The following is an 18,633-nucleotide window of genomic DNA, read 5'->3' on the forward strand; positions in this document are numbered from 1 at the left end:
GTAAATGCAGATTTGAACATTGCTTGTTAAGTGAAAAGGCTGAATCAAAAGTTGCATAATTAGTCTACAATTAATCTTCAGGATGTTCCTGTAATAATCTGGAATGCTCATCATGACTTTGTTTTGTTTTTTTTGCACATTTTACTTATTTTCAAAATAGGTAAAACAGGAACAAAACCTTGGAAAGGAAGGCAACTTGTGGAATTTGATCAACTTTTTTCCAAGTCACCGTACTAATAATAGTAAAAGGTAATATTTAACGATTTCCAAGTGAAAAAAAGGTATACATCAAGAACTATAATTTCAATGGTCCATTAAGGTTTAGTGTCATGCCTTCTTGTTTGATGTGCTATCCTCAAAGTCCCAGGGACAAACATCTGCCTTCTTAGGGGCGCTCACTACTCCACCTTTAGGAACTGGATTGCTCTGCTTGAGTACAGAAGCACCTTTGTCTGTACCTTTTGTATCTGACGCTTCCTGAAAGTCCCACGGACATACTTCAGCCGGTTTTGCTTTGGCTGCCCCAACATTTGCACTTTTCCTTTTTTCTACCAACGGCACCTCCTGTTGACTCTCGACATCCCATGGGCACACCTCAGCCATTTTTTGTTGGCTCCTGTGTTTCTCTGTAGATTTGCTCTTGTCCTTAGCTTTTGTTCTACCTCTCTCGTCATCAGAGTCTTTTGATTTCTCTGTCTCAAGTGTTCTTGCGGAAAGGGTGCCCTTCTTTTTTGAAGGGGACTCCTTGGTTTTGGAGCCTTGAGAGGGACTGGGCGTCCTCTCAGAATTTGGAGATACTGCAGTACTGTCGTAGTCCCAGGGACACACATCGGCCTTTGGAGGTGGCAGCTGGAGTGAGCCTCCTACTTTAGATGATTCTGGAAAGGTACTTCTGCCTCTCCCATCCACAGGAGAGGTACCTTTTCTTTGCTTTGTCATATCTGGTGAGCGAGCTAACTCTGTTGTCTTTTGAGGCTCTTCAAAGTCCCATGGACAAACATCTACCCGATGTGTTTTGGAGCTCTCTACTGCAGAATGAGGCTGCTGGCTGGATACTTGCTTGGACCCTTCCACTTGACCAACATTGCTCTCCCCTACATCATCCCATGGACATACATCTGCTCGAACAGCTGTCGTCCTCTGAATCTCCTTTGAATTCCTGACACTTGATGGCGACTGATCGGAAGCTTTTTGCTTCTGCTGTTGAGATTTGCTTCCCTTAGTGCTCCCTCCGTGAACCGTTGTGGTTTCCTTTGGCGCTATTGATACATGCTTTTGGACCTTGTTTTCAGACGGAGTTGGGAGATCTTCCACTTCCCAAGGGCAGACCTCTGAGAGATCGTAAAGGTCCTTCCCCTTGACTGGATCGGAACAGATTGTAGGCTCGCTGCCACTCACCGGCTGTTTCGTGACCCTACCTTTTGGCGCGCTCTGTTTGTACTCAACTGACTGGCTAATGATCATCTTGGGTTGGCATTCATTATCTGATTCAGCATTTGCCTTTGTGTCTTTGCTCTTTGGCTGACTCTTCTTATTGCTGTCCTCTGAACTCTGGGTCTTTCCCGTCAAGCCCAAAGTCTTCTCTTTGGCACTGGCAATGACACTGAGCGACTTCTGCAGCATGGAGGCTCTGGGATGGAGTGGTTTCTTGTCTGCAGTGAGGTTATGGGCGCTGGCTGACTTGCAGACCAGAGGAACTGATTCCGTGGATTCACTTGGGACACTTATGGTCTCACTAGATTTCTTCTTGACCAGCTTCTTGCCCATGAGTGTATCCAGGAGGGAGCCTTCAGCCGTGGTCACCTCCATCTTGTCTGTTGCCGAGCTGTTGGAATCTTCACTCTGGTCACGGACGTGGTCGTAGCTGCTGTGGGACTTCTTCAGGGAGAAAACCTTGTTCTTTAGAGTCTCCTCCTTTGGCGGCTTTCCTGGGTGAGGTGGATCGAAGGGGTTCTTTTTCAACATGCAAATGCTGTTACGATTGCTCCCATGTTCCCCGGCCTCCTTGTCTTCTCGGCTGCACTGCCGGTGCACAGATTCGGGAATTTCAGTGATGCGTCTCATGAGCGAGCGACCCAGCCCTTTCTTGGAGCTCCGCTTCTTCTGGAGATGAGGGTTGTTGGCCAGCATCTTCTTTCTCTTGTAAATCTCCAGCTGGGAGTAGAGTTTCTTCAACTCCTCCTACAAAGGAAAGAGAAGTGGTCAGTCTCTTGTTGAAGCACATCTGTATTTTTACAGGATCCAAAAAATAGGATATCCAAGTAAACCACTATTACGAAAAAGCACACATTCTACTGCACACAGAACATGCCGGACAAATCCATGACACGTGACTACAAACAGCGGTTAAATGATGTACTACGTAATATAACATGCGTGCTGAGAAAAAGCAGACAGGACAGTCCGGGACAGCATCAAATAAGGAAACGGAGTGTGTTGTAATGTTAGGTCTGAAACAGCCTCTAAGCTCAGGTCTTTAAATTATTGTACTTCTGCCACTATTACCATCTGACACAACGAATGCTCTTGTTGTCATCCCTCTGGTAAATAGGGGTGCCCAAATCTTTTTGAAAAGAGAGACTTCTTCAGCTCTAACAGACAAACAGAAATCTCTGCTCACGTTGGTACGTTTTTCCCAAAGACTGTCACAAGACCTTACGCCACAGCCATTAATAGAACTGAGATGGCCCATTTCGTCTGGTGTCTGCAATAAAAAACTGCCATGGCTCAGTATTTTTGGGAGGATTGAAAAAGGCAACACCAGGTTATACAGTGGAGATGGAAAAGTGAAACAAAATTAAGTCTCACCCGGATGTCCTCAGGGTCCAGACTGTGTTCGCTCCATGCAGAGGTTATGCTGCTGTTAAGGTACGACCCAGATCGACCCATGTCCAGCTCATCCTCATAGGCCTCAGATGCGATGTCATCTCTCATGTGGGTGCCAGCAAACAGGAACTGGGGGAAGACATTAAAAAAATGTTTCTGATGTGAATGTGTGCCTCAGTGACCTGTTTTTAATTGTTTCTGGACAACAATGGGGCTCTATGGCACAGAAGAAGCTGTATCAGACTGCCTACATCACAGTATACAACTGGTTGACAAAAAGAAAAGTATATAATGATAATGGCAAGGTAATGGAAAGGTATATTTTGAATAAACAAATAAGTGTGATTCATTTTCAATTAGTCGTGATTAAATATTTTATTCAATCAACGCCCTACTAAAAGATGCATTGATTTCAATGAAATACAACAAAATGAAACATTAACAAATGCATTTGAAAAGTAATAACACCACAATCTAATTGATCTAATTCAGCATTTGTTAAACTGTAGGGTTGTACTTACTGTACAAGCAGAGCAACTTTTACTAATGTTTCAATTTAGGCAAATAAGAGTTATGTGAAACACGACTTTTACCTTAGGAATGAGTAGCAGACCCATTGTGACTGTTACAGTTAAGTGGGTGTGGGTGAAGAACAGTAGCAGCATCCAGTCTGGGTGGAGCTCAGAGGCCAGAGTGAACCTGTCAGGATGCAAAGAGAGAAAAAATGAATAAAGAGGAAGCAAGAAACTGTGTTCATCAACACATCCTCAAAACCCTTATGATGGCTGACTGTCAAATTACACTTGTACATATACACATACACACTAACCAGAGTGCAAAGTCGGACTAAATTATGTAGTGATGTTCTCACACATTTCTCTGTCTGCAGTAAAGCTCTGAGATACAGATGGAGCCGGGAGAGACAGACACCAGCAGATTTAATGTGTTTTCAGCCAAAGTAGATTTATACACTGTCTGTCCACTGCCTCGTATAACACTGCACTTGAGTGATCCTCTTGCCAGCGAGGACCCAATATTTCCCTCATTCTTTCAGTTGGAGTCACACTAAAGGGGAGTGACCTTGATCTGGTCACAAGATTCAGCCTATTTATGCATCAGACAGTAATACGCAGGGCCGACTGTGGCACAGCAGTTGGTGGAAAAATGAGATAATTACCGCCAGAAACAACAGTGGGGTAAGGAGCTCTAGCCTTTTATTTAAAATGAACTAACAGGCTTTCAGCTCAGCAAGACCTAGTGCGCACTAAGGATGTGAAGGCAAGTCCTGTCAGATGCTAATTCAACCACTGGAGAGCCTCTATCTAAGCAAATGTCATCTAGCAGGCTCATTACGTTGTTGAAGTTGGCAAATGGCTAATTAACGAACAGTTACTGTGGTAATAGCTTAGAGGCATGAATGAAGGCAAAGGTCCAGCATTTGAAATGTCCCAAAGCTTTGAAGTCTTCCCTCCTTCATGTTTTGTGAGGAGTTTCTGTGCAGATGAGGATTTAATAACCTTGGCATGCCGTCTCCTCGCAGGCTGCGTCGTCTCGCCATCGCTCATGCAAAGGCTCCCAGCAGTTACATCCCCTGCATTTCCTCTCATCATCCGGTTCACACCTGGACCTGGCTAAAACCTGATAGCTATCGAGGCAAAGGAGGAAGCCTGAGTTTTAACTGGCCACTGTGGGATCAAATAGCGGGTTGTGCGAGTAACACAAATGGACACCGGATGCCTCTAACAAGCCAGAGCGTAGGCCGTGGTCTCTGGTGGCAGCCAGTCAGAATCAACTCACCACACCAGGCAACTGTCCAATTTATTAGGGGGTCTCGTCTGCAGAGAGAGGCCTTCCTTACAACAAGGCTGAGGAGGCCCATTAAAGGAGTTGGCAGAGTAATAGCTAAGAGCCAGATGTTCAAATACCATCAAAACTGTTTGAAACTCTGATTTATTCTAAGAAACTTGGAGGCTGTACATCGACGATACACAATTTATTGACAATGAATGTCAATTTATGCAATATGCAATATAATATGCAAACTGCAATATGGCTTCCAATAACTCTAGTAGCTGTTTATGCTGTCTTAAAAAAAGCATAAATCATTCTGACATGGTTCATTAGTAAATAATGTGATGGAGCTGAGCTCACATTTAAGGGACTCCAGCTAGGAATAGCTGTGGCAGTGTCAGCTGAAACCTCTCATTTATAAACTGCATGGTGCAGCTATTTGACGTGAACACAGGAGGGAGAGGGTGGATCCCACCACACACTCCCAGATCAACAGAGGGGTTGAGAGCATCATGCTTGAGCCCATATGTGATGCAAATGAGACAATCTAGCAGAGGACATAAACGTCAAAGTGACGACAGCGAGAAGAGACGGTGATATTAAATATGAAGCCGGCGAATGTGACAGCATCTTTATATATTTTTCCGCTTTATTTGACAGGGACAATGCTCATTAATAACACTCCTGGGTTGAAGAGGATGGATTTGTTGGCAATTAAGTTTTATCTTCCTGAGAGCAGGTGGATGTGGAGGTTATACAGTGCGAGTCCAGGTCCAAGTTAAGATATCACCAGGAAGTGATATTTAGTTTCTTAGTTTAAAGGGTCAGCTCACACATAAACACATACCCATCCAGCTTCCCTCGTGGCATATGAGTGCACAGATAAAATGGGCTTTTTCTGCTGAGGATTACAAAGGTGTCTCTGATATTTGTTCCTCCACAACAAAATAATTGAGGGAAATGGAGATGAGTTGAAAAATGACAAAATATTGTAAGGTTGGTGAATTATCTGGAGTAACCTGTTTCTGTTTCTGTTCATTAGTATTGATGAGCCAAAACCATTCCAAACCAAACTGCATTCTAAATGTTTTTAGAGTCTGAATGGTTATGGCCATTGTTGCTGTGCTGCTGATTAAAAATTAGAAACTTGCAGTGTATTTTGTCTTTTTAATTTTAATGTATTTTTATTATTGTTTTAAAATTCAGTTATATCTCACACAGGCTTCGCCCTCTACTGGACTCTATGGGTATATCCCTCCTCCAATCGCGTACGCGCGATGGCCCACTGAAATTTGCATGTACGTAGCCGGCCAGTATGGCGTGCCTACCTTTCCCGCCCTTAGCGGGCTATATAAGCAGATGCACCGCCAGCTGCCCTCATTCCTTTTTACTTCAGCGCCGGCGAGTGCCCACTGTCACACTAGCTCCAAGGATGGAGTCGCCGCTTCAGGAACAACGCAACTGCCCGGCCTGCCCTAACGGCATCATCGCCCCGGCAGACCCACATCTTCTCTGCTTCGAGTGTCTCGGGAGGAAGCACGCCACCGCCGGGCTGGAGCAGCGCCCGGCCTGCCCGTGCTGCCGAGACATCCCCCGGGTTCGTCGCCAGCAGCGAGCGGACTACTTCACCGGCGGTGATGCTCTTCTCACCCTGTCTCCTGATGGCAGTGAGGAGGAAGAGCGGGAGTCGGAGGACGACGCCATGGAGGAGGAGGATGCCGCTCCAGCGTACACCACCTCCACGCCGCCTGATGAAGCTTCGCCGCCTAGACCCTCAGCTTCTGCTGCAGACTCGCCGCCGCTACGAGACGAGGAGGATGAAGTCTCCCTCTCCGCCGGCTCGACGGTTTTTGGCGCCGCTTCTATCAAGCTCGACTTCCCGAGAGTCATGACCACTGCAGCGGAGTGTGCCGGGCTTCCCCTGCCCCCCCCGCTGCCCCCGAAGCCGGTGAGCCGTCTCCGCCAGGGGTTCTACGGCCCGGCTCAACCACCCCAACCCGTGTTCGTCTCCCCAGCGCTTCCCGACATCTGGCTATGCGTGAAGGCGTCTTGGCAGGAGCCGCTGAGGACCAAGGCGACAGTCACGGGGATGGCGCCTTTCCTGCGTGTGCAGGGCGAGACGGAGACTGTGTTCCCCGGTGTGCCCCCGCTCGAAGAAGCTCTGGCAGCGCTCATTATCCCACACTCAGCCGGCTGGTCAGGGCACAGAAAGCCACTACCACCGCTGCAGCAGGATAAGGACACGCTGGAATATTTTGACAAGATATTCCAGCTGGGCGCGCAACTAGCAGCAGCAGCAAACAACCTCGGTGTGTTGGGCGTAGCAGCGGCGGCTTCACTCCCGCGCGACGCCCCCCCTTCCCCTGACACTATGGAGTTTTTCGACCGGACCATCGGTCAGATGAACAACCTCATACAGGGAGTTGCTACTGCTGCCGGACGAGTGATGTCACTGTCGGTCGTCGGCTCTCGCCACGTCTGGCTAGGTCTCACCGCCCTCCCCAGAAGGGACCGAGAGGATCTTCTGGCTGCACCGGTCTCTACTGACGGTCTCTTTGGCTCCCTCACTACGGTGACGCAGCGGCTAAAGAGGCTGGAGGAGGAAAAGGCGCAGCTGAGCCGTCATCTACCGCTCGCTGTCGCCGCCAAGCAGAAGGGAGAGGTCCAGCTGCCCCGCCGCAACGCTACGGCGAGGCGGAGAGATCGCCGCCAGCGAAGAGGCTTCTCCGCGGCGAATCCCCCAGCTGACCCACAGCCGGCCCCAGCGGGCCCGCCGCAGCAACGCCCCGCACGGGACCCCAGCGCGTCCCGTCCCGCGGCGGCTCGCAGCACGCCCAGGCCGAAGCTGTCCTGGGGCACACAGCGACCTAAGTGACAGTTAACGGGAGGGACGGCGCCGGCAGGCTGCCTCGCCGCCCTCCCTCATTGTTCATATGGTTCTGTATGTTCTGCTTGTGTTCACTGTTCTGTGGATGTGAAAAATGTTTTTATTAAAACATGTTACTCCACTAACAGAGCAAAAATTCCCCCTTCCACCCCCACCATGCTCCCCGCATGCCACGCAGCCACGGCCGGTGTAGCCACCGCTACACCGTCGGGCAGGCTGCCGGTGGCTTGTGTTACACCGTCACATCCCCGCAGCGGGCCCGACAGACAAGGCCCCCCGGTCACGGTTTCACAAGCACACTCACACAACACACCCTCTACCGTCCCCGTTGTGGGAGACGCGGTAGAGCGGAGCACCGTTGTCAACCGGGTAAAAGCTACCGTTGTCCCTCTATATGAGCGCTACAACCGGCGAGGCTGCACGAGAAAACATCGCTCCCCACTGGTTGTAGCGACCACACAGTTAGCCCCGCGCGCTGCTAGCCGACACCGTGTCAATTCCACGGTGCGTCCGGCTCAGCGTGTTAACCGGCTGACGAGCGATGATTGTCACCGCCGAGCTAACGGCTACAGCGGTGACAAGCATCGTTCACAGCAGCACGGCAGGGCTGTGTTTCCGGACAATGAGACGGCTGCCTCACGCTCGTTTAACCCGCGCCGCTCCAGTGAAGCGGCCGGGCTAACACGAACTGTTCCCCCGGTAAACAGCAGTAGAGCGGCCAACGTGTCTGACCGCTCTGGTTCTGTGACTGTTATTTCCGCGGGCGGATCTAACAGCAACAGCGACGCCATGACGGTCAAGCGCCGGGCGGCGGTGGTGCGTTCAGGTGACACCACGCCGGCTCGGACAACAGAGATGCGTTCACGGACGGCCCCGAGAGCTCGGACAACGGGCCTGGTGCGTTCAGGGACGACTCAGCCCTTTCACAGAGGGCCCCCCATGGGCCAAACTCCCGTTTATGGCGGGTTTGGCGGCGGAGAGGGCCGAAATTGTGTACCACAGCTTTCTAAAAGCTGCTCCACAGCTGTCTGCGCGCCCTCTCACGTGTTTTTACGAAGCATGGCAGAGCAGCTGCGTACTGACAGACTGGCTGGACAGGACCATCAGACTAGGATATTCTCTCCAGTTCTGCGGGCTCCCCCCAGCGTTCAGGGGCATACAAGAGATGAATCTATCCTCTCAACAAGAGATAGAGTTCCTCGAGGGGGAAATTCAGGACCTGCTATCAAAACAGGCCGTGTCAATTGTCCCTCTTCACGACAAGGAACGAGGTTTTTACTCCCCATACTTTTTGGTTCCCAAAAAGACAGGGGGCTACAGACCCATCCTGGACCTCCGTGCCCTGAACACACGAATCGGTCGCAAAACGTTCCGCATGCTAACCACAAGGAGGCTGCTGGAACTCGTCCAACCAGGCGATTGGTTCTCAACCATCGACTTGAAGGACGCTTATTTTCACGTCGAGGTGGCACCAAAACACAGGAAGTTCCTGCGTTTTGCATTCCAGGGAACAGCCTACGAATACAACAGGCTGCCATTTGGCTATTCCCTGGCCCCTCGTACGTTCAGCAAATGTGTGGACGCAGCGCTACAGCCGCTGCGCAGCCAGGGGATGAGGGTCTTCTTTTATCTGGACGACCTCATCGTGATGGCCAGGTCCAAACAATGGGCCATTTTTCACACAGCTCAGTTGATACTTCACCTGACCAAGTTGGGTTTTGCCATCAACTGGAAGAAGAGCAACCCCCAACCAAACCAGCGGGCCGAATACTTGGGGATTGTGCTCGACTCTGTCAGCCTGAGAGCCACTCTGTCGGAGTCCAGACGGACGACCCTACAGCAGGAGGTTCTCAAGCTGCAACAGGGTCTACGTGTCACAGCCTTGACCGTCATGCAAGCACTGGGGCACATGGCAGCAGCTCACCCGGTGGTTCCACTAGGACTGCTGCACATGCGTCGCCTGCAGAGATGGTTCGCCAGCCTACGCTTAGACCTCAAGAGGCAGAAGTTTCGGCTGCTGACGGTCCCCCCAACAGTGCGGGGCAACCTGCAGTACTGGGGGTCCCCACGACATTTGCTGACCGGGACACCACTAGGACGAGTGACCTCGTACACGTCGGTGTTCACGGACGCCTCCCTGATGGGGTGGGGAGGCACCTGCCTGGGGAGGGCGATAGGTGGTGTGTGGCCTCCGGGGGAGGACCGCCACATCAACCTCCTCGAGTTACAGGCAGTGTTCCTGGTTCTCCAACACTTCAGTCACCGGTTAAGGGGGAGACACGTGTTGGTGAGGACCGACAATCGCACCACAGTCGCTTACATCAACAGACAGGGCGGTGTACGTTCCGCTGCCCTGTTAACGATGGCGGAGAACCTGTGGTCATGGGCTTCAGAGCACCTACAATCTCTGAGAGCCCTCCACGTTCCAGGAATCGAGAACAGGGGGGCCGACCTCATGTCAAGGGGCGGCCCCCTGGAAGACGAGTGGAGACTGCAACCAGAAGTGGTACAGCAGATCTGGACACGATTCGGGAGGGCAACGGTGGACCTGTTTGCCAACAGGTCGAACACCCACTGCCCCCATTGGTTCTCCCTGAGCCCGCAAGACCATCCACCCTTGGGGGTGGACGCGTTTGCACACGCTCCATGGCCAAGAGGGCTTCTTTATGCCTTCCCCCCCCTCCGTCTCATCCCCCAGCTACTGGAGAGAGTGAGAGTGGAGCGGCTGAGGGTCATTCTGGTGGCTCCCGACCGGCGGTCGGCTCCGTGGTACGCAGAGCTGACCACAATGATGGCGGCCCCACCATGGCCCATTCCCCAAATCCGGGGGGCACTGTCACAGGAGGCAGACGCGATACAGGCGCTGCCGACCCTGGGCCAGCCGCTTCAAGCCTGGGCCCTGAAAGGGACAGGTTAATGCGGACTGGGCTGACTGCGCAGGTGGTGAAAACCATCCAAGCAGCTAGGGCTGGATCCACCATTGCCTGTTACAGGGCTAAGTGGTTAGGTTTCCAGCATTGGTGCGAAGAGAGGGAAGTGGACCCACTGACATGTTCAGTGGGGGACACTCTTTCCTTTCTACAGCTTTTGGTTGATAGAGGGCTGTCTCACGCGACTGTTAAGGTTTACGCTGCAGCCATCTCATCATGCCATGAAGGGTTGGGCGGAGGTCCAGTCTTCGCCCACCCTCTGGTAAAACGGTTCCTACAGGGGGTCAGAAGGCTACGACCAGTGGCACGCACTTCTGTACCACAGTGGGAATTGCCACTGGTGCTCGAGGCCCTCACAAGGGACCCCTATGAGCCTTTGGAACGCTCCTCCTTAAAGGTGTTGTCGTTCAAGACAGCGTTGCTTCTTGCTCTGACGTCAGCCAAGAGAGTGAGCGAATTGTGTGCCCTGTCAGTCCAACCGAGTTGTTTACTCCTTCGCGGGGACCGCAGTGGTGCCATCCTTAAACCGAACCCCTCCTTTCTTCCTAAGAACATAAGGAGCTCATTTCGGTCCAGAATCATCCAGTTGGAGGCTTTTCACCCTCCCCCTCATGAGGATTCGAGGGAGGCGAAACTGCATCTCCTATGCCCTGTGCGTGCGTTGACATACTATGTCGACCGAACAGCCACTGTCAGGAACACCGACCAGTTGTTTGTGTGTTATGGTGACGGGACGGCTGGCAGAGCCCTGTCCAAGAAACGCTTGGCGAGGTGGCTGTGTGAATGCATCCTCTCAGCCTACAGTCAAGCGGGTCGAGAACCGCCCACGGTGGTCCGGGCGCACTCCACAAGAAGTGTGGCGACGTCTACGGCCCTGTTCAGTGGTGCGAGTGTTGAGGACATATGTACGGCGGCATCGTGGTCTTCACCCTGCCCGTTCATAAGGTTCTATCTCTTGGATGTATCAGGCTCCTTCTCCAGGTCTGTGCTCACTGTAGGGTCACAGGACATGTGAGAGGAAGGATGTGTCAAGTGTTTTAAATACTTGATCCCCACAGGGTGTCATGCACCTGCATTGGACTGTGCTCTGCTAGGACACTGTCAATGAGGTGCGCAGGAGGTTTAGGGTTGAGACCCCTGCGAGGTTAGACCACAACTTCACCCAGCCTAGTCAGGTGCTGCTAACTGGGATGAAGTTGGACCCGTTATCACTCCATACGGTGGTTAAGATTAATAAAGTGGTGACTGGGTCTTGGTACCTGACCGGTAGCTGGTGTGGTCAGTGGGCGGAGCCTCTCCCGCGGCAGGGAGTACATAAATCGGGGCTTCGCCTACTGTACCCATAGAGTCCAGTAGAGGGCGAAGCCTGTGTGAGATATAACGAAGGTTACGATATAGTAACCCTAGTTATATTAACACAGGCGGAGCCCTCTACTTAGGGCCCTGCCGCTCTTTCGCCTTACGCTGAAGTTTGGTGGAATGAGGGCAGCTGGCGGTGCATCTGCTTATATAGCCCGCTAAGGGCGGGAAAGGTAGGCACGCCATACTGGCCGGCTACGTACATGCAAATTTCAGTGGGCCATCGCGCGTACGCGATTGGAGGAGGGATATACCCATAGAGTCCAGTAGAGGGCTCCGCCTGTGTTAATATAACTAGGGTTACTATATCGTAACCTTCGTTTCAGTGTCACCCTGGTGTTCAAAGTTAAAATTTGCTTCTGTTTGAATAATCATAGCCTATATAAATTTGCCTTTCCATGTAATTGAATATGTTCAAATGTATGTATCTGTACGTGATCTATTATTTTCCGGTACTTAAATTTGTACAATTTCACCAAGAACTCATTGGGATCTAAATAGATAAATATAACTTTTAAGTATGTGCATCACAAATTAAAATCCATTCACCTACACTGTCAGACTGACAGCAGAGATCTCAGGCCTCATGACGTCCAAGCCGGGACAAATAAATCAACGCTATGTGCAGAGCCTGACACCTGTTTGTTATTCGGATGAACTGACTCTTTAACTTGTGTGTCATTCATTCACATACACCCACTGAGACAATCCAGATGACAGGGGGGCAGGAGGTGTTACCTGATGACGTAAAATATCGCCGTCAGGATGAGCTCGTTGTGAACAGCGATGGCCATGTAGCGAGGCTCGTGGAACGCCGACGGCACCGTCCTCACAGCGTAGCACAGGTACACCGCCCACAGCAGGAAGAGGAACTCGGCTGTGAAGGAAGAACAGCAGAGAAGCGGTGAGCACACGGGCCAAGAAATGATTTGGATGCGGTGCACACAGGCTGTTCGGGCACGTGCCCCCACCGACACAGCCACTTCACAGTTCAACGCTCTCATGGAGCTGGGGCAAACGCAGGTTTACAGAAAAATGCCCCCCCTCGCTCGCACAAATGCTATCAAACTCATTTGTAACTGCTGTGGGTTTTGGTCTCTGGACAATAGCTGAATCCCAGTGCACCGCCATGGCAACCCCATGTGATGTTTCCCAGGTAGCCGGCTCCACAGTAATAAACATGCCACTTTTTTTTTTTCTCCCCCTATGAAAAATCTGTTGCCATTATTTTGACATTTATGGTGTCGTGTGCTTGAACTGTGGGGCCGCCAGGTCTCAGTGAATCACTCGGGTTCCTCACAGTGGGAACAACAATGAGCATTAGATGCAGTGGCCATTCACAGAAGTGTGTGTTTTTTAGAGCTGTGTGAGGCCATGTGGATACAAGAATATCTGAATGGAAGGAACACTTTTATATTTATATCTAATTTATATTTAATACAACTAATAATAACTTATTTATTGCATTCTTCTTATTCTCATCTGGACCTTTTATCAACAACCTAATATTTAACAGATGACCTTTGCTGATGATTAATGTGAAACCTTTTAACAATCAATAAGAGGAAGCATGAGTCAATACAATTTTTACAACATTGCAACCCAAACACTCTTCTTATTACACATTTAAATAATAAAAAGCATGGGTGAACATTTTATTAAGCAAAATGAAATGATAGGTTTCAACTTATGAACTATTTATTTCACTACTTACTTTGATTAAATAAAAGACTATTACATCCAGAAAGAGAGAAGTTGCACAGTAGACAAACGTGATTAAATCTAATGTTATTATCTAGATTGAATTAACACATGACTGAATTGCTGGAACAGGAACTTGAGTTTTGTTGTGAATTATCAGGTCAACAATGAATCTATGTTGGTTTCAAACTGTGCTATGTTATTTTTGGAAGACAGTAAAATGCATTACAATTGGACCTGAGAGTGTGTGCAGGTGTGGTTTCCTAACGCTGAGAGATTTATTGCATCGTAAAAAGTGTGTGTTAAATTTATGACCTGTGCGCAGGTGACGTCAGAGACGACCCGCGCATCCCCTATTAATAACCTATTTTTACTTCCTAATGAACAGATAGGAAATCTGGCCTCAGCATACAGTATCACAGCATGGCGGCTCGGCCGGGGGTCCATCTGTTTTCCCAGAAGTCTAAAAGGGATACGCTTCTCTCTCTTGTGAAGCCTGAGTCAGCAGGCACAGAACAGCATGAAGATTTCCTCAACGCCGAGATGCGGCTCCCCTACAAGCGTCTTTGATTCCTCATCTGTCTTTATCTGCTGCCGGTTGCCCCCTCCACCACGCTCCACTCAGGAAAACGTCCAAGAGTGCAGCGCCGGCGGAGAGGACTAATGTCTTCTTTTGAGAAACATGAGAACATTGCCAAATGTAGATGGAGGCAAACTGTCTTACTCATCCAACTTCTCCTCATCACTCACTCTCACCCTCTCTTGCTTTGAACTCAGAGGGCGCCACGCCAGACAAATTACCTCTTGATTTTATGCCACAAATACCTCGAATAACCCTTGTCTTCTCACTGTGGTACAGACGCACACTGCAGCAGCGTATATAAATCTAATCGCAGCACCCTATGCAGGCAGAGAGAGGTGGTGGTTCCGGCCGGGTTGCTTACCGACGGCCATCATGTAGTCCCAGCGATCCAGCAGGCACATGCTGAACTGCAGGCCGTCGGGCGTGTAGCCCACGTCGATGAGAGCCGACTTCCTGTCTGGGTTCTGACAAACGGCAGATGTCCAAGCCACCAGGAACCAGCAAACGATGAGCAGGATGATGCCCAGCAGACGCAGCACTCTCCAGCTGGTCATGTAGGGGATCCTCTGGGCTGTCCTGGACAGGAACACCTTCAGCACCCTGTGGGAGGGAGATGACAAAATCTGTTCCTCAATATTGCCAAAATACACCGTCATCATATAGATTCAATTATTTATTGTGTCCACTTTTGCTGAAATAATTGGCTAGATAGGGCAACAATGTCCATGAGGAGGAGGTTGGGGTGCAGGAACTAAAGGAGTGGTTCCTGTGCAGTGATGGGAATAACGGTGTTATAAAATAATGGCGTTTTGAGTAATCAAAAAAATACTGTTTCTCCTGTTTACGCCGTTACCGTTACCGACAATAAAATGCACCGTTACTTGACTCAAGAAGTCCTGTCACAAAAAATAATACAGTACACCAGTTAAAGTGTACATTATCTACACTTTTTTTTTTTTAGTCCATCCACTAGTCAGACAAAAGCTGTTTATCTGGAACGAACCAACTCACTCAGTATTCCTGAGTGAGATGGTTCCAGAGGGGGGCAAGTCCAAGTAATTTAACATATTTGAGCATTTTATAAACAAGTAATCCTATAGTTACTTTTCCTGGTAATTAGTTATTTTTTATAATGTAGTAATTCAGTTACTAACCTAGTTACATTTTGGGGAAGTAACAAGTAACTGTATCTAATTACTTTTTACATTACTTACAAGTAACGTGCCCAACACTGTTCCTGTGTGATACTCAACATTGTTTCCTTTTAAAGCTTTAAGAAGTTCCCAATCTGCAATTGACCATATTCACAGCATCGCCATCTTTCCTTACGTCATCACTTGGGGTGGGTAAACAATTAGGCTATATTTGAGTTAAAATTATTAAAATTAAAGCCCCTGTACGGAGCTTTTAACTGGATACGCAAAAGTCTCTGGTTTCTGCTGATGTGTCTCTGTTACCTACGACAGCAAATGAGCCCATCAGTGTGAAGATACGCTATTTCTAAGTCGTCTAATTCTCTGGAAGGCATGGTCAGGTCGGACCACTGACGAAACGATACGAATAGATACATTACGCTGCAAAAAAAAAAAAAAAAGCAAGTCCCGTCTTCTTTCCGACGTTTCCAAAACAAATTTACACTCGCCGGCCAGACAAACGTCTTCATGACAGTGGGAAATGCAGTCTTCATTCCGGCAAAACACCACCGCTTCCGTCCACAGGGGCCGCCAAAATCAACACTAAATGAAAAGTCTGTACAGGGGCTTTAAGTTAGCCAGTATTAGCTTTAACTGCTAACGGTAATGCGAACATAACATTGATACGACACCCAATTGCTAATGTAACATGAGATAGGAAAGCAGTAAAACTGAGATAGGCTACATTTCACATTATTCAAGCCTGGAAGATGCTAACAAGCTTGTACTTTTAGCTGATATCAGATGTTGTGGTGAACGTTAAATAGCTCAACATGTTGTGTAATGGCGTTGAGTCTAAGTGATGATGTAAGCAAAGATGTGTATGGCTAATTGTTTCAGTTCAGCCATCATATGGTCCCAGCAACAACAGAGAGGGTCCAGTAGGAACAAGTCTTCCAATATAAAAAGCCATATAGGATTTACTGACCCATGTCCACCCACCCAAGCGTCTAGTCAAACACTGCTCTGTTAGCAGCTTCTTGTCACCCAATCTGTTAACAGCAGGTGAGGACGGTACAAGGGCGAAGACAAGTGACTACATGGTCATTTAGCTGGGAGGACTTGTCAGTCAGTCAACCCTGCTGTCACTACAGCAGACGGAAGAACAGTTACAAGAGGAACTGCAGAGAAGGGGAAATTTTATTTTAGAAGTTTTTACTAAAACGCAACAAAAACAGAAACTGCTATTTTTCTGATTTGCGACCATATCATTGTAGGACACTGGAGAAAAATGTTGAATGTGCAGGAGGATTGTTCTGTGACTGTGAGAGTGTGACACTGAAACTACTCTCACCAGAAAAACAGCAGCTTCTTCATATTTTCAGAACATTACCTTTATGTTTTACTGACAGGAGCTCTAGTGCTTGTAAAAGTGCAAATAATAACTTCTCTGTTTGAGCAGCAAAAGAGGAAGTAGTTCAACATTGTTATTGGTGCTGACGAATTTCTCTGAGAGCAGTTTGCAGCAAAAGAGCTCAAGAGTCAAAGCCTGGATTTTTTCTTTCTTTTAGTTTTTCAGTAATACAACAAATGTTTACACCAGCTGCTCTTCTGTGACACAGCTTCAGATTCACAGACAGGAATTAACAAGAGTTAAATTCTGCTTAAAGACCAGTGGTCGCTATTCTTAGGCTCTGCCCTTCACGTACATTGATGAAGTGTCCACTGCGCTCCTCACTAATGAGCCCCCCATCAAAAATTGATCTGTGCAATATGTTAACTTGCACCTCTGAGGGTTTACTCGGCTCTCGCTTACATTAGCCACATCCTCTTAATCAGCATCTTCATTAGGCCTTTTTGACAGATACACCTGACAAAAAGGCCCACAGATGAACAATTTCAAGCACATTACTTTAAATACAGCAGACCCGCTGTCTCATTATCGGCTATTCAGCGCTGGATGAGCCCCCTCTTCTCTGGTCCCCGCTGTATCCTCCGGCTGTCCCTTCCCTTCCTCTGCTCTCACACATTTGCCTCCCGGTTTGTCTCTTGCCAACCATGATTACTACGTTATATATGCAGATCATTTGGGGGCAAAGCAACCCGTGTTGCGCTGGTGTCAGGACAGAGCTTCAGGCGTAGGTCACCTAGGGCGCCACCAGCTGGAGATGCACGACACAGAGGAGGAAATATTTATGGCCCAAGCGCTTCTTAGCCAAAATTAATTACCTTCTAGGGACTTTATGGTGTTCAGAAATTCATGTGTGGCAAAATGGCTCAATAAGAAAATACCAAAGAAGCACTGACTGTAATGTACCTGTACAAAAATTTCAATTCATTTAAGTTATTTCCTTTTGACTCCTCTCTGGGGCAACAGATCAAAGCAGACAATGGCCAGAATATAGCAACATATAGTTGCTGTAGATGTATACGACAGCTCATTTAACACTGAGGAGAAAATATTTAAGATTTTCTTCAAGAGTTTAAACACATTTAACAAAATCTTAACAATACGAGATTGGCATTTGCCTTTTAAATCTGTAGAAAATGTGTATTTACTCTATAAAACCTTACGATGAGAGCTCTTTTCTATCTTCATTGAAAAAAAGGACAAACAAGAACATAATGGTCAAAAAATGTTCAAAACGAGGAGCGCTACGTGGACTCCCTTTTAAAAACTAGAGGTGTTCTTTGGAGAGGGATCCAAGGGATGTGGAAAAACAAAGAAAAACTCCAAGGCACTCTCTTGAGTTAATAAAAATGCCTTTAATTAATCTGGCATTGTCACAATGACATGTTTGAAATGACTACGACGCGTTTCGGCATCAAACCTTCATCAGGGGGTTAGGGTTGACTCCCTGATGAAGGCTTGATGCCGAAATGCGTCGTAGTCATTTTGAACATGCCATGCCAGATTAATTAAAGGCATTTTTATTAACTCAAGAGAGTGCCTTGGAGTTTTTCTTTGTTTTTCCACCCGGTCATACATGTGTTCTGAAACCGGCAATTTATGATTTCCACAAAGAAATCTCGACAAAATGCTCAGTAGGCACATGTAACATGCCATGATGAACAAAAAGCCTCTTGCACCTATTCTGTAAACCCAACAGGAAGTCAGCCATTTTTATATTTTGGTGCTTCTTTTTTTTTTAAATAGTGTGGTGTGGTATTTTAGCTAATTCCTCTGAGAGAGTTGATAAAATCAACATCATATGTGCTCAGTGACATCTCAAGACCTTTGTGATGTTAAATCGTGATACCTGAGTTTTCATTGGACGACCCACCTGTGGCGGTGCTGAGAATTCCAGTGATTCACAATGAAAAATCGACTTGCTCTTGTGCCATTTATTGTTCAAACTGCTCCAGATTTGATATGTTTGATGTGAGTCCCATCCTGAACGCATCTCCACGCCAATATTCAGT

At 48.2% G+C, this 18,633-nt stretch overlaps 1 protein-coding gene across 1 annotated transcript in view; it reads right to left on the reverse strand.

The window, feature by feature from the left end:
• Positions 1 to 327: 327 nt before the first annotated feature.
• The window catches only part of gpr158a (G protein-coupled receptor 158a), a gene marked incomplete at both ends in the record, with an annotated part of 77,888 nt that continues 59,582 nt past the window's right edge, over positions 328 to 18,633 (reverse strand). Inside the window, 6 exons of the mRNA XM_083995339.1 lie at positions 328 to 2,181; positions 2,621 to 2,704; positions 2,809 to 2,955; positions 3,420 to 3,525; positions 12,532 to 12,670; positions 14,439 to 14,677. Of these exons, the coding sequence (XP_083851465.1) occupies positions 328 to 2,181; positions 2,621 to 2,704; positions 2,809 to 2,955; positions 3,420 to 3,525; positions 12,532 to 12,670; positions 14,439 to 14,677 (2,569 nt within the window). The remainder of the gene's footprint in view (positions 2,182 to 2,620; positions 2,705 to 2,808; positions 2,956 to 3,419; positions 3,526 to 12,531; positions 12,671 to 14,438; positions 14,678 to 18,633) is intronic.

This window comes from Trachurus trachurus, assembly GCF_905171665.1.
Source record: "Trachurus trachurus genome assembly, chromosome: 20".
NCBI classification, from domain to species: Eukaryota; Metazoa; Chordata; class Actinopteri; order Carangiformes; family Carangidae; genus Trachurus; species Trachurus trachurus.